The sequence below is a fragment of the Carassius auratus genome, chromosome 42 (assembly GCF_003368295.1).
Source record: "Carassius auratus strain Wakin chromosome 42, ASM336829v1, whole genome shotgun sequence".
Classification (NCBI taxonomy): domain Eukaryota; kingdom Metazoa; phylum Chordata; class Actinopteri; order Cypriniformes; family Cyprinidae; genus Carassius; species Carassius auratus.
Genome location: NC_039284.1, coordinates 12,263,990 through 12,280,111, shown reverse-complemented (window position 1 = coordinate 12,280,111; position 16,122 = coordinate 12,263,990). Strand labels below are relative to the sequence as shown.

At 35.9% G+C, this 16,122-nt stretch overlaps 1 protein-coding gene across 2 annotated transcripts in view; it reads left to right on the top strand.

Moving 5' to 3' along the window:
* Positions 1 to 16,122, top strand: part of LOC113060672 (mirror-image polydactyly gene 1 protein-like) — a 66,335-nt gene that overhangs the window by 15,930 nt on the left and 34,283 nt on the right. For both annotated transcript variants that reach the window (XM_026229787.1, XM_026229786.1), the window contains 6 exons: positions 4,145 to 4,229; positions 5,238 to 5,314; positions 9,167 to 9,374; positions 11,028 to 11,166; positions 13,284 to 13,389; positions 15,390 to 15,519. In XM_026229787.1, coding sequence (XP_026085572.1) covers positions 4,145 to 4,229; positions 5,238 to 5,314; positions 9,167 to 9,374; positions 11,028 to 11,166; positions 13,284 to 13,389; positions 15,390 to 15,519 — 745 coding nt within the window. The remainder of the gene's footprint in view (positions 1 to 4,144; positions 4,230 to 5,237; positions 5,315 to 9,166; positions 9,375 to 11,027; positions 11,167 to 13,283; positions 13,390 to 15,389; positions 15,520 to 16,122) is intronic.

Here is a 16,122-nt window from a genome sequence, read left to right as displayed (position 1 = left end):
TGGGGATTTCACATGAAGCCCGTTTAATCAGGATAACACTGTTATTAATATTCATAAAGTCAGCTGGAATACAAATGACAGCCTGAAGAATCTGGAAACTTTTTGAGGAGGAAATGCATTAAATGCAGCTTAAAAAATTAATGGAATTTAGTTTATATTAGAGGGAAGCGCCAAACCCCCCTCTCCGAGCGATTGAAATTGGGCTTAGACATTTCTTTTTGAAGAATTCCATCTTTGACAGACATCAAAGGCATTTTCAGTGAATGCGACGCATGAATGGTCATTTAAAAGGATTTAAAGACATTACACTGCAATAATTGTACATGAATAATAAGTAGCCCACTGAGGCAATTAGCTTAAAGTCTACAAGACAGGAAAATGAAGATCACTGAGTGACAGCAAAGGACAAATTGAAATGAGAAAAGTTTGAAGGAAGGATAAAGTGGCTTTAAGTGGCAAACGCTGTTTTGTAAGATTTGAGCTGTCTTTTACATTTGATGCAGGCTTCTAATCTATTAATGTTTCTTTATTTACTCACGTTTTATCCCTGTGAATGAATATTTCATCAATATTCAATGAAGGAAAAGATCGCAAGTCTGAAAAGCTTCCTCTTTTGTATCTTTTTTCAGAATTGACAAATACGTTTTGAAATTGTTTCAATAGACCCATTTTCACATTGTAATTAACATGGTATAGTAAAATAATAGAGAATATTAATATTATATAGATATCAGTATATCTAAGCTATGATTTTTCACCACTAGCATCACAAAATTAAATTGCTAAAATAATGTTTTTATGTCATTGTTCTCAAACAGGTTTCCAGAAAATCTCTCCGTCTGCTATTGGCCGGGCAAGCAAATAGTCCCACCCTAAATTTTTGTTTTGTTTTTGGACAGTCAACTTGTGAATGTATTACATTTTCTGGATATGAATCTGGAATAAGACATAGTATTTTAGCATAAAAAAATCACAAACTTTAATTCAATCAGAGACCTTTAACTTATCTTTTGGTACTTTTAAATGTTCTGCTATTAGGGTTGTGATTTATGTAATCATTTGAGCATGCAGTTAAACTCTTGATTTGATTTGAATCATCTCCTCAACTAGCCGTAAATCCACTGTTTTTACTCAAAGACTGGTTATTGGCTTCATTGTAGCATGTTACACTCTGCAAGCTTTGTTGTGAATGTAGTTTTTCGTCACTGCCCTGCGAACATCAAGGCTAATAGCTCATTAAACTATCATGAAACTCCTGCAGATTATGTAGAAAATGTAGATGCGATGCTAATTCACCATCTGGAGCAGGAGCCTCCTATTGCCACTCAGCACAATTCAAACTTTCATTAAGCCAGAACGAGCTCTTCCCTGTTTTTCAATATCGGATTATTGGATAGTATCAGTTTCATTAAGTTTCTAGGGGCTGATTCTCTCAGGAAACGGTGTCAATCAATGAATCGGTCCAAATTTATTTGGTAAAGCCCTCTCTTCTTGCAACATTTTAATGTCTTACTGAAAATTATGTGAACATCAAAAGGTCAGGTTTGTATGCTTTGTGTTGTTCTTTTCCCCCTTTCTGTCTTTTCCAAAGCTGCTTTCTCTTGTTAGTGTTAACGGATTACCAGGCGTCTTAGCCGTACCTACTATCTTTAAAGTCTTTCTTCATCCTCGTCCTCCTCTCTTTCTCTGTGAAAGTGCGGTGCGCGGGGCCAGCTCCCGCTCCGAGTCTATCACTGAGATTAATGGAGCCCTGTGGTGTTTGGCACAAAAAGCCAGTTGTCCGTTCACGCCTGACTGTGTCTGAGCTGAATAGCGTGTGAGCGGTGTGAGCTGTGTGTGCTGGCTTACAGCGCGGGGATAACGTTCCACTGGCATCTGCCCCAGGGGTCACCCCCACCCGCCTCGTGCACAACCTCCCAAGAGCACTCACTTTTTATGTCTTCTTGGCTCTCTTCTGCCAACTTTCTCTCATGCTGTCCGCCCTCCCCTGTATCATTTTCATGAGCTTTCTTTCATTTTCCCAAGAAACTGATCATTGTTTGTCCTGTAGTTTTTCTTATATATACCATCTTTAAAGATGCTGGGAATTAAAAAATAAAAAAGTGTTTCAGAAGAAGGTTTGCACAGCAGTGGAGAGTTCTTAAAATAACCATTTTCTCCTAAATGTGAAGAACATTTTAATGATCTAAATATCTTTTGAATAATTCTTAAAAAAAAAAACATAGATGCCAATAAAGAATCTTTATTTTTTTTAAGAGTGTGGCTTTTAAAAATGTCTTTTAACTTTGTGCTTTGGTAGTGTGCTTCTAAAGATTGATCAAATTAACCTTAATAAATGCAATAAAATAAAATCAACAAGGGGACTGTCCAAATTTTTGTCAAATCTTGATCAGTTTTTTCCAAGTTTCTCTAGCAAGTGATAATTTACTAAATAATAAAGAATATTTTCAGTTTGAATAAATCTATTTTCCTTGTGATGGCAAAGTAGAATTTTCAGCATCATCACTCCTTTCTTCAGGGTCACATGATCCTTTAGAAATCATCCTAATATTCTGATTTGACGCTTGAACATTTCTTAAACGTTATTTTTGTGGGAGCAAAAATAAATTTCGTGTTTTTTTTTTTTTCAAAACTCTTTGATGAATAGAAAGTTGAAAGGAATAGTTTTTCAGCACTATGAATGTATTAATGCACCATTGCTAAATAAAAGTATTAATTATAATAGAAAAGAAAAATTAAATCTTACTGACCCCAATCTTTTGAACAGTAGGAAACGAAATGTGTCAATCCAATGTTATATAAGGTATTTTAGTCAGCACAGAAAATGTAAAATATTTGAGACTCATGAAGAACAGAATCCAGCCAAGATGCAGGATACCAACTGGAAATATTAGGCCATTTTTACAATTACCAATACCATAATATGTATGAATACAATATGAAATGTCTGGGAAACAGTTTTTAAGCTATAAAATATTGTTTTGGTTAGAAATTATAAGCTTAGATTTTTGGGTAACACTTTATAATAGGTAACCACCATTAGTTGCTTATTAGCGTTCATATTACTAGAATATTAGCCATGTATTAGTGCTAATTAAGAACATATTAATGCCTTATTCTACTTGACCTTATTCTACATCACTAAACTTACCCAATACCTACAGTAAACCTAACAACTACCTTCCTAACTATTAATATGCAGCAAATTAAGAATTTATTGAGAGTAATGTTTAGAAGTGTTACCTATTCTAAAGTGTTACTGATTTTTGTTGAAAATCCTGGTAGTGTGAGAAGTTTGAACCCTAGAAGACATGTGTTTCTAATTAAGGTTTCCCTAACAAAAGTGGTTCCCAAAAAATAACCAACCAGGAAACATTTTGCTTTTGCCTTGTTCAGTACGACGATGTCTCGAAGATGTTCTGCATTCTTTTGGTTCATAAATGTGACCCTGGCAAAGCACCTACAGTTGACAGAACTGAAATGGCAAGTGTTGACGCTTGTAAGCCCCCGGTGTGTGCTGTGTTAAGAAGTTCTTGTCTCAGAAGCTCCACCACTAGAGGGAAGCTCTCCACCACAGCTCCTACCGCCAGCGATCAACAAGCTGAATGTCAGCGTTCCTGCTAATTGCCTCCTGTCTGTTTGTTGCTTGCTTATGAATTAGCTTCCATTCACAGAACTAAATTATCCACCATTATTTAATTACACCTGAGTAGATGGCACTTTAATTGGCGCTTCCTGACTAGGATCTGATATGGCTTGAGCTGTATTAAATGGCTGTTTACTTTTCTGATAGCTAAAAGCATTAAAACGATTGCATGGTGGGATTACGCTTTGTTAATTGCCCGTGTTCATTAGTCCTCCATAAACTGCGAGGTAAAGCACTGGTACACAGTGGATGAGATAAAGACAAAGTCTTAAAGCATAATTTCACACGGCAAATTAAAAGCCGCCTGTCTTGTTTTCTGCCTCTACTCCTGAGGTTATTAAAGATTGCTCTCCACCAAGCATCCCGAGATCATATTGACAGGCTGTAATTAATACTAACCTTTCTAAGTCTAATGGAAAAGGAGTGAGCTCGAGCCTGTGATGAAAAGCATTTTTTTCTGCAGTGGAATTAATCATATCCCTTTCTATATATTTCAAGCTAATCCTAAAGTCAATGAAGAACTGAAACAAAGGCTGCCGTCCCCTGTAAAGCACCATTGTTCAGAGACCACACCACAACCCGGGTAATGATGCCTTGCTTGGCTCATTTTACACTGTTTGTCAATGGCTTTCTTTCACATGTTACAATTAAGGACGTATTTTTTTTTAATATGTGCAAAATGTTTATCAGTGTACATTGCAGGCGATGATTACATGCTGTAATGATATCTTTGCAGAGATGTTTTCTAAATCCAAAACGGTGTTTGGCTACAATGTTTAAAAATCAGCTGCTAGTTTAGTTTGTTCAAAGTAAATTGGTTGCAGGTGAAATGCTTGTGCAGAACATGCACGCAATGAAATTTTATGTTAATTATTTTAAAGCTTTTCAGTACTGAATTGGCTCACTTTATGATTTAAACTAGTATTTAAGTTATTACTTATGACAAATTTACTGATTTACACTTTTTGCACTAGAACTGCTCTGGTTTTTTAGAGCACTATAACTTAATAAAATTTGCTGAATATCAGTGAACAATTTAAATTTGAATTTTGTTGGTAAATTCTATATTTGGCAGCATTTTAAAGCAATTATACACCTGTGAATTTAAGTTGTATTTTTGTTTTTTAATTGTTTAAAGTGAAAGTACACATTGTGTATACTGAAATTATGAATTAGCTCATTTTGCGATGTGTTTAAAGTACATTTTGGCTATATTTTCACATTTTCAGTGTTTAAAAGAAATATATATTACAAATTTAGTAGTATTTTTATTTACACCTGACACTGATTGTTGTGTTTTGCAGAAGATTATGACTTGTTAAAAGAGTTAACTGTGTCCTCTTTGGGTCAGAACTCTTGAAGGTCTTTGATATTTGCTTTAATCGGCGCTTTGAAACAAAACATGCAGCTCCTTCAAAGCAGTGGCATTGATGTACAGTTTGTCAATATCCTGTACCTGTCTTCACCTGAGTGTGTCAGACAAAGTGCACTGCTGTTAGATATCGAAGGGGACAGGGAAAAATAGTGTTGGTTTTATAGTTTTTTTTTTGCATATTTGTACATTTCACATCTATTTCTTTTTTTTTTTCAGATCTTTAGTTGAAACTACCTTAGCTACATCCCAATGTCAGAGTTTATCAAAAGCCCTGGAGGAGAAACTCATACAAGGTAATCAATAATAAATTAGTGTTATTGTGGCCGTGATAATTGCAATCCTATCACAACAAATCATAGCAAAAACATATCTTATGGAACAGTTAAACATGTTATTTTACAGTTATAAGGCTCTTTTTTTCTTGCCTCATTTGTTTACTATTTGCGCTACATTTGCTTGCATTTCTGCCAGAATGTGTCTGTTTTTATGACTAAAGTCTTGTTTTACAAGCTTCCCGATGTATACATGCTCTGTATAGTATATTAACAGTTATTTACATTTATTTATTTACTCATTTATATGCATAAACATTTGTTTACGTTATTCTACAATGCCGGGCTGCTACGTAATAACTTTACCTAGGCCATAACGCTGTGGAAGAGCCACTATTTAGATAGACTGGTTTGAATGACAATGAGAGATAAACAGAGTATTTACCAACCCTTCACCAGACGCTCCTGATATGCAAATTTATTCTGCCTCGCTGCTCAAATATACATTTGGGCTGTTGGTGAAACACTTCAATCTTTTTGCAGGCGGTTCATTAGCCTGTGTTTGATTATTAGTGACAGACATTAGTAAGGCGGCACGAGATCGTTGGTAGTGCGAATGGAGGACATGGTCATGTCTGGTCATTTTTTTAAATTGAATTAAGAATACTTTTTAAATGGCAGTTATGAACATTACTGAATTTGAATTGAGGCTGCAAACAAGATGTAGAGTTATAATTTTCATTTAAGACAGTAGAATTATAATGGAATGAAATTCTAAATGAATGATTCAAACAACACATTCACCATTTTTGAATTAGATTTTTTATTTCTTGGGGGGGGGTTGTTTGTTTGTTAGTTTTTGCATAATTTAATGTATATATATATATATATATTTAATAGACACTATAAATGCTTTAACCCAACTTTGGGTTAAATATGGACTAACCCAGCTGTTGCTTTAAATTTTAAAAAAGTTGGGTTAGTCCATATTTTACCCAAAATTTGGTTGAAACAACCCAGCATTTTTTAGAGTGTAATGGTATATTATTATCTTTAATATTTTACATTATATTTTATGGACCACTGTTGAAAAAGACTTAATTACTCAAAATGTTGGATTAAAAGTCTTTAAAATCAAGCCAAACAGTGTGTCAAATTAAATCCTCAAAATGAACATCCAAGTTTTCCATTCTAGCCCATTTTCTTGTTTTGGACAAATGTATGTAATTTCTTGTATTGAGTTTTCTCACATTGAAAAGTTTTCTCTGTATTGAGTTTTTTCAAATTAAAATAATTAAATTCCTCTTCCTGTAATTCTAATTTAAATTGCAATTCAGTATCATGTGGTTTGTGGTCAATTCAATTCAAATTCACACTCATCATTTGAAAGGGAGCCAGTTCTTCAGTTCTGAATTTACTCTTAATGTTGGGTCCTTTTATACTTGGTTCCCACAGGAAATGGGCCTTTACTTTGCATGCTTAGATTAAAAGCCCTGCTCACCCCATTTGTGAGTGAAATGGCGCTTTAAACACACATTCTCAGGGGCAGTTACCTTTGTGAGAGACACCCGGAGTGGGAGATAAAATTAAAGAAATAACCCAGGTTAGGGAAACAATGTTTCCAAAAGTCGCATATTTGCAGTGTGACAAAGGGCTTCTATATGTGTGTTTGGCGTTATTATTCATGGTTTGAATTTGGTGTTTGCACGGGTGAGTCTTACGGGGGAATACTAATAACTGTCTCCAGCAATCCTGAGAGCAGAGCCCTAGCAACAAAGCCATGAGGCAGACCTCCCTGATCTCGACTTCAAAACCTGACCTTTCGCTAAATAATTGTGCCGGCTAAGCTGGAGCTTTTTTGGACATCGTGGTCGCAAGACTCGAGCATCAAAACTCATTTACTTACGCCGAATGATTCCCCTTTTTGATGCTTTTAAGCGCTCTGTTGTTTGAGTTTTGCTCAGTTTGAATTGCACTGATGTTAAACTGATTTATGTGTATTTTATAATCTCAGGATGGCCAGGTGGCTTTTTTGTGTAGCACTTGACCTTGTGCATGCACTTAGTGCTACTATCTGTGTAATTTATTTGTAGATGTAAAAGCTGAAGAGTGTAATTTTTTCCTGCTGTAATTTAACCATTTGTAGGTTAATTCCACTGAAATGTGTAAACATTGTGGCTTTGTGGCGTTATCAAAACATTGCTGTTTGTTGAGCTTCCCGACTAGCCCCACCCAAAAACACTCAACCAATGGTGTGAATTTGGGAATCTGTTTGGCTGACCAGTGGCTAATTCAGGAAACCTGTTTAAAATACATAGTTTTTACCTAGAAATTATGAATTTTACCTTAAACATTTGTTGTATCTTTCAAGTCTCTATCTTGACCGGTTTTGTAATCACAAATTTACACTAGTTTAAAATGTCTCTGATTCAAGTGCCTTCACTCTTTGGTTTTGATCACAAACGGTCCGGGTTACATCTAGCTTTCCCTGAGGAGCAAAGCATGTTGTCAGAAAGGCTGCCAGAGAGACAGGCCTCTGTGTTTGCCTCCCCGCCTGTATCTCTGGCCCTGAGCGCTACAGAAACATTGACAGAAGACCTCGTTTTCCCCCTCCTGCCAGTCACTCGGCACGGATCGCCACATTCCCTCATGAAAGACGGCCAGACCTAGTTTCCTTTTCAGAGAGCTGACGCAAACCAACCAACAGAGCTGCCTTTCAAACGGTCAGACTGTAATCTCACAGCAGAAGAATGGAAGTCTTTTCCTTTTTAATTTAGCTCCTAAAGCTTTTTCTGGATGCTAAAATACTTTTTATGTAATATGCAGAGTCAGCTTTAGGTTGGTTTAACTGAATAGTCTAAGCAGTGTGGCACTTTTTAAACATGCTGTATTTGTTTGAGCATTCCAACATATACTCAACCAATAGCATTAGTTTGGGGCAGGATTGTCTGCATGGGCAACCGATAACAGACAGGGGAATGTTTGGGAAACCTGTTTGAAAACAATAATTATTTTTTACTAGCTTGTTATTGTTTAGTATAAAAGAATCAAAATTTGGAAAGATTTGTTCACCCAAAAATAAATTCTGTATGATTCTCTTTCTTTCTTATGCTCTTTTCATTATAATGAATATCAATAGAGATCTGAGTCTGATCCAAAAATGACTGAAAGCTCTATGAAATCTTAATATCAAGTAATTTGTGTGATTAAAAGGTTATCAATGATAATCTTTTTCTAACAGCAGTTCTCAGAATTCACTCATGTCTGGGTCAAATATGGCAGGTCAAAAAATATGTTGCCAGATTTTAAGTAAATAATTCCAAATGTAATTTGTTCTAATGTGTCTCATAAATAATCACATTGTGTCAAATTTGAATATGAAGATAGTCAGTGTAGTGGTGAAGAAGATTTCCAGTGAATTAAACTTATATTTCACTATGTTCTTCACTCAAAGCCATGCTACAATAATGGGAATAATCAGAGGTGTCTAAACTATCTACAAGTTGTAGACTACAACCAAGGACAAAAACTTGATTGAGGGCCATGGAATGAAAATAAATATTGCATTTTATTATATTCAATAAACATAATCAAATTTACTTATATTCTCTAGATCTCAATGCAAAAAAGTAAAACAAAAAGATCACTTAGAAATGAAGATGTGTTTGACATTTTCCCTCCCTCCTGTGATATTGCATATAGGGCAAAATCAATAGTCATCACAAAAACTTTATTGGCTTTTTTTTTATTTTTGGAACATGAAAGCACCTTGTGTTACTATAAAAGCGAAGCAATGAAGTGAAATAAATAGTTATTGTCTTTTCTATGTTATTGTGGCTCTTGCTTACTCTTACTCATTTTTTTTTCATGCAGCATCTAAGACGCCCAAGCCCAGAGTAGATTTGTCGCACAGACTCCCATCACCCCCGCCCTTGCCAGTTGCAGTTGAAGAGAGAATCATGGAGGAGGAGAGACGGTCTCCACAGAGACTCGCAGCACAGCAGGAGCAGGATATTACCGAGATAGCCAGCAGTCCAGGCCACACACCTCAAGTCAGTAGGGCAGGGTCTGCCGCACTCAGGTCAGGAGAACAGAGAGACTCGCTCACACACATTGCATCTTACACTGGGTAATAAAAATCCAATCCTAAAAATGTTTTGTCTAATTTTAGTCGGCAGTTTTTTTTCTTCATGCTTTTACTTTTACATTTTTTGATAGTGTTTTCTTTAGTTAGTTTTAGTTTTTCTGTTGACTTGAAACAGTTATCCTATGTTCAGATAGGCAGGTCATTTCACCAGGAGGGAACCGTCCAAGAAAAGGTCACAGAGAGTGATATCATGCCTCTTTGGGAGTTTAAGAAGTTATCCAGTTGACCTGGGGAACGATAAACAATTGCAAAGTGGATTTTAACAGGGTGGATAATAGTAATTGTGTGTGATTTCGAATGAACTGTTGCCAGTAAGAGATGATAAAGGATCAAATTTCCATTAATTTGAGAAAAATAGACCAGTGCCTCCACCACTCGGTGAAATGTTCAATTAGTGGAGAGGGCTGCAGGAGTGGCAGTGTCCTCATGATTGAACCAAGTCTCAGTTAGGGCCATGAGGTTGAGACTTGAATGAGTAGCAATAGATGAATTAAAGTCTGCTTTATTTACAGCAGATTGGCAATTCCACAGACCAATTGGAATAGAGAGTGAAGTAGTAGTGGATATAGGGACAGTGCACTTATTGTATCTGCTAGTAGTAATAGTAGATATTTGAAAGCAGATAATGTGTACAATTAACTAAAACTAACTGTACAAAAAGGAAAGGGGAGAAAAGCAATACTCACATGCCTTGCTGGTGTCTTGGTCAGTGGATTTGCACCTTACTACTTAGCAAACTGAAAATAAAAAGCCATGCGATCCACACAAGAACAAACGCAACTTCAGTATGCATTTACCTCTGGAAACACAGTAAGCTAAACTATGTTTCTTAGCAATGGCAACTGTGCTTAAATCTAATGGGAAGAAACAAAACCCTTTCAAGCTGCCAGTGCCACCCTCTTCTGTTGCTCGACTGCTTCTTAATAATTTAAATTCTAATAATAAATAATTATAACAAATAAATTATGTATATGTTATAATATATGTTATTAATATAATGTTATATAGGTGTATATAATGTTATACCACGCATGTAGTTGGTCATCCAACTCTTCTGTGTGTATGAAAATGTGCATACTGTGCAAAGTATTCATATTGCATACTAATTTATAAAAAAATAATAATAATAGTAGATAGTGTGCCATTGCAAACATATGCAACAGTTGTTTAGTTTCATCTGTCTTGAGCACTATTGAGAATATGAATAAAGCAGTAATATTCACTTTTAGCATGATTGTCCATTGTAAGATGATTTTAATTATATCGTAGCGTGAATCTATAAATATAGATTCCAATGCATTTTCTTTGCCTCCTTAATAATAACTGAATGGAATTCCTAGCTACAAGAGGGAAGTAATTTACCATGCAATCCAGTGCAGTAATACTTTAATATTACCTTAAAGGTCAACTGTAGGATTTGACTAATATTTCAAAGTAAACAAGTCACAGTAATATTCTTGAAAGTGGAAGACAGCATCCCTTGTGTATTTGATAATTGCATGTCAAAATGTGAATGATTCATTTTTTGTTGACCGTTTGGGAGTTTAATAAGAGAGTATTTCGAATGAACTTTTGTTTTTTCTGAAGGCACACTCGTGTTCATGAGGACCAGGGAAGTTCCAAAGTTATCAGCGATTCCAAAAAACAAGTGCCAGCTCTGGATAAAGAGAAGAACATTGCTTTTCTCCTGAAGGAGCTGGATTCCCTTAGAGACCTCAATAAGAAGGTGAATTCACATGTTAAGAGGTTCATGTTCCTGATAGACCTTAATAAGGTTAGATGCCATATTGAACTTAACACAAACTTAAAATGAGGCCTCGAGGGATAGACTTCATGTAATTTTCACAACTCACAATTTTCAAAACTGTTTAAAGGAGCTTTTGTCTAGTCAAAGTTTTTTCAGAAAGAAGTTAGCTGAACAATCAGTACAATCCATTGAGTGCACTGTACTTCTATCCCTCACAGCCTTGTTCCTGTTGAAAATTAAACCCGGCACTACCATGCCTAAGGTTTATTATTCCTTCAACAAGACCTGCTTTTGTATTTGTTGATTAATTTGTATTGCATTCTTCTCATCCAGTCGGAGACTAGACTAGCTTTCTTTTTTTAAATTTAGGTGGTCTTGTGCTTCATGAAAGGTTATGAACACTCTGAAAGTTTCAACGTATTTCATTTGTTGTTTTGCTGCATTCATTTAATCTAAAAGTTACAACAGCCACATAGACTTAAAGATTCGAAATTCCATGTCAGACAGGATTGTGCCATTAGTTTATGTGCCTTTCCGAGCAGCTCTGTTTAAGTTAGAAAACACTCAATGTGTCATCTTACTATCTAATGGCACTAGTGTCCTTTATACTCTAACCATAAATTCCATATTAACTAACTTTAGGTAGGTAGCTAGCTTTTGTTAGCAAATGCTGCCAAGCTAGTCGGCATTGGGTTGAAAAAAGTACTTGAAAATTAAGTGTTTAATGATCAAATTATCTGTGCAGTTTGTGCTTACAACTCATTTTACTTCTATAATGTGATGGTGGGATTTAGTTTAATTCATCAGGAGTTGACTGCATTGTAAAAAGTCACTATACATCAGGTGGTCAGGAGGGGATTGAAATCTAAGAAGGCAGAAGTAGTTGTTGGCCTCTAAAATGCATTGCATTCTGTTTTATATATTCTTGCTCCATCATTGTTCTTTCAGGACATAGGAGTAGAGCCTTGAAATATATGTGGCATATCTGCACCCATCTGGAGAGGCGTCATTTGAGGGGTCAGAGATGGGGGGAAATGACTGTAATTGATGTCCCCCGTTTGCAAGTAGTTGTGACTCCTGACAGAAGGGCAGGAACATGTCCCAAGTGTGTGTTTTTGCTGGCAGTGATCTGAGAGAGCCCTTTGAGGACTCTGGCCCAACCCCGTCATGTTTTCAAAGTCCGGGAGGATAAAAACAGACAGGATGAAAATATTTAAGGCAGGAGGTTAAATCTTTCATTGAGAGGCTTGTAAAATATCACTCGCCAATCCAGATTTACTGCCAAGACATGACAGTTCCTCGTTTTTTTTATAAGTCTTGTTTTATATGATGTAGTGGTGCAAATACATAAGCTTGACGCAGTGGCTATAAAGTTGTTGTTGGCTGATATACATTTTTCACTGGAAGTGTGCCTAACAGGTGCCAATATATGATATTCAGGTCATAATTAATCTAAAAACTTTATTTTCAGCTAAAAATAAATAAAAATAAACCTATTTATTTTACAATCATTACACTTTTTAACTTGTGTTTTTTTTTGTTTTTTTTTGTTTTTGTTTTTTTTAGAAATCAATACTTTTGAACAGCAAGGACACTTGATCAAAAGTGACAATAAAACATTGCTAGAATATATTTACAAATTATTTATATTTCAAACAATTGTTCTATTGAATTTCTACTAATTAAAAAATCCTAAAATAATGTGTCAGTTTCCACAGAAATATTAAGCGGCACAACTGTTTTTAACATAATAATGAATAAGAAATGCTTCTTGAGTGGCAAATCATCATATTAGAATGATTTCTGACATTTTAAATCGTAATAATATTTTATTACAAACTTTTTTACTGTATTTCTGACCAAATGCAGCCTTGGTAAGCATAATAAACTTCCTTTATAAACATAAAAAAACTTTTGAATAGTAGTGTTTCATCCAATTTAATTATTAATTTACAGTTTTTGGTAGAATGTGGAAGTGACACAAACGAAACAAAAATTCACGTTTATCTATCAAGCAGGTATGTTGTTTATTTCTTCATTTTGTTATACTCATATACTCAGTTATAAAGTTAAGCGTATGTCTTGTGTGTCTGCAGCTCCAGGACAGGTTGGCGCTGAAGGAGAAAGAGTTGCAAGCCAAGCTGCTGGACTCTGAGCTACAGGAGGCTGAGCAGGAGGCGCGTGCCAGTGAGAGAGCTGCAGGTAGGACACCTGGGTAAAGAAATACATATAAATGGTTGGAAAGAATCAAGATTAAGTAGACTCATTTAATATGGCAGCATTTACTTTTTTGTGTGTGTTTAATGTAAGGTGTGACATTGCATAGGTCTCTAAATGCAAATGTCTGATCTTCCAACACAGCTGAAAAAGAAACACTTTTAATTAATTAGTTAGTACATGTCAGCAGAACCCGAGAAAAGCACACTTCGACATTTGTAAACATAAACCAGTATGTCTAACATAAAGCGCCCTCATCAGAAATGATCATTCCTCTCTGTAACTGATTATTTTGTCAATGAAATCTACACGCTTCTCACCTTTGCTGAACAAATATTTAAATTTGGCCAATATTCACTTTTCATTTGATCTTAACTAGTGCAAAAAGCACCACTTCAGAGTTTGTTAATTAAATGGAAATATGTGACACGTGACTTATATGATTCCCAATTAGGCTGTCAAATTGTTCATTTAATAAAGCGATAATAATGCATTTATTCACCGCCTTCATTTCAATATGATTTGTATGGTTCGGGCTGGAGATGTTTAATCAGCAAATTCCAGCAATATTGATTTGCTTTGTGAACTTTGTAGTGGCTTAGTGTGGGAATGAGTGTTTTTCGTAACATGCAGGAAAGTATTGATGCGAGTGATTGATAAGTGTGCTGCTTTCGGTGGGATTAGAGACGGTGCCAAAGACCATTTGGTAATGCCAAAAATCCTGTGGATTTTACCAACCTGTCTGCTTGATTTTTGAGTTTGGTGCAGGTCAGGTCGGGAGCATGAATCAAAATCAGTGCATCTTTGATCAAAACTCTCTTAGCAAGCATTTCTTCATACAATACCTTCTTTGTTTGTTTGTCTGTTATTTTGTTCATTCATGTGTCCTTTGTCCATTATAATTAATTAATTCCTTTATTTCTTGGTGTGGTCTTGGACTGTAATAATGCTTTTCATTCTTTCATTCTTGTTTGATTGTTTGTCCATTTGTTCATTTGTTCACTCAGTCATTCATTTTTATTTGCTAGCAGCCTTTGTGTGTGTTATAAGGTTTTAGAAAATGGTTCAAAGGTAATTTAGCTTGTTGGTTCATCCGTTTATTTATTTATTGGTTCATTTATTTGCATTCATTAATAAATTCAGTTGTTTGTATGTATGTTTGTTCAGTCATTAATATTTCCTAGTGGCCTTTTGTGTGTAATTGACTCGTTCAGTTATATACGTTTGCTAGCAGTCAATGTTGCTTTGCCATAGGCCTTTTCATTCCTTCATTCATTCATTTAGTCATTATTTGGTTGTGTGTTTGTTGATTTATTCATTCATTCATGTAATAGTATTTATTTGATAGCAGCTTTTGTCTCCAGTATTGCTTGGAGATTCTTGGAGAGTCGTCAGTATGCCCTTGGACCCATTCATCATTTGTTTGTTCATTTGCTTGTTTGTTGTTCATTAGTTCATTCATTCACCAGGGGCCTTCGTTTCCAATATTGTTTCGGAAATGCGTACGTCAGCATGCCCGTGGACCTTCTGAGGCCTGTAGGTCAAACACAGTCATGTTTGTCTCCTATATGAGGATATTCTTCTGATGGTTTCTGACATTCATGAGTCTGGTGTAATTGCTTTCTGTTTCCCGTACAATGTTGATAAACTAGAGTGTTTCCATGCTGAAATTTCATAAATAAAATGTCTCCAAGTCTAAAAGAGCCTGGAACTCTGACTTCAGGGTGTTGCTGCTGTTTTTATTGCTCTGGGTGGTCGTGCACACACACATACACCTACCCAGGGGAGACTGTCTTCTCAAAATAAGGCTCACTTAGAGTTATTAATACTTATGCCATAGTGTTTCAACTGCAATAACCTCTTTCCCGAGGAGCTTAGCCTTGTTATTGTGCAGCTGGAGCACTGGAGTGCAATACCAGAATAATAACCCCACTCTCTCTCTCTCTCTCTCTTGCTCGCTCTCTCTCTCTTTCTCTTTCTCTCAGTGTTAGTCGAGGAAATCTATAAGGCTCAGAGGGAGAGAGACCAGGCTGTGATGGCCAGACTGCGTCTGGCTAACGAGGAGAGGGATGAGGCTTTACTTCGGGCAAAGAAGCTTCAGGAGTCGACGCTGGAGTATGTGACATTCAAACCTCTTCCAAAAACAGCATCAGTTCAGCCTGTTCAACTACATGCTGCTCTAATCATTTTCTCAAAGGAGCTCCTCAAAAAAATAAAAAAATCTATAATCTGCCAAGTTTTCTATCAAGTTGTGCCATAATACTCTAATACTAATACTTTAATTATACTAATTAGGCTTTGTTTATAAAACAGGAGCCGAATTAATTAGTGTGTAAGTCTTTAGTATAAAGAGTCTTATGTAAATTGTCACGTTGACTTGAAAATTGTTTATGTCAGAATGGTTTTACGAATGATTTACACAGAAACATTATTTTTGTAAATGAGGCCCATTGTTTGTTGAAGGCCTGGGTTAGTGGTCTAGACATGTTGAGCTTTGGTGCTGATTAAGCTGGGGGATGCAGCTACATTATTCCCTATATATGGCCTTTTGTACCGCTTTAGTTCCAAACTAAATGTAGAGTACTTAAGTACTGGGAAGATTTTGCGTGAACTATTTCCCAGTACCATTTAAAGGGTTGCATTTCCACCGACTGTGTGTATTAGGATGTGATGTAAGCCGGTCGACAGCGATGTCATTTGTACGCGACGTTCAACTTC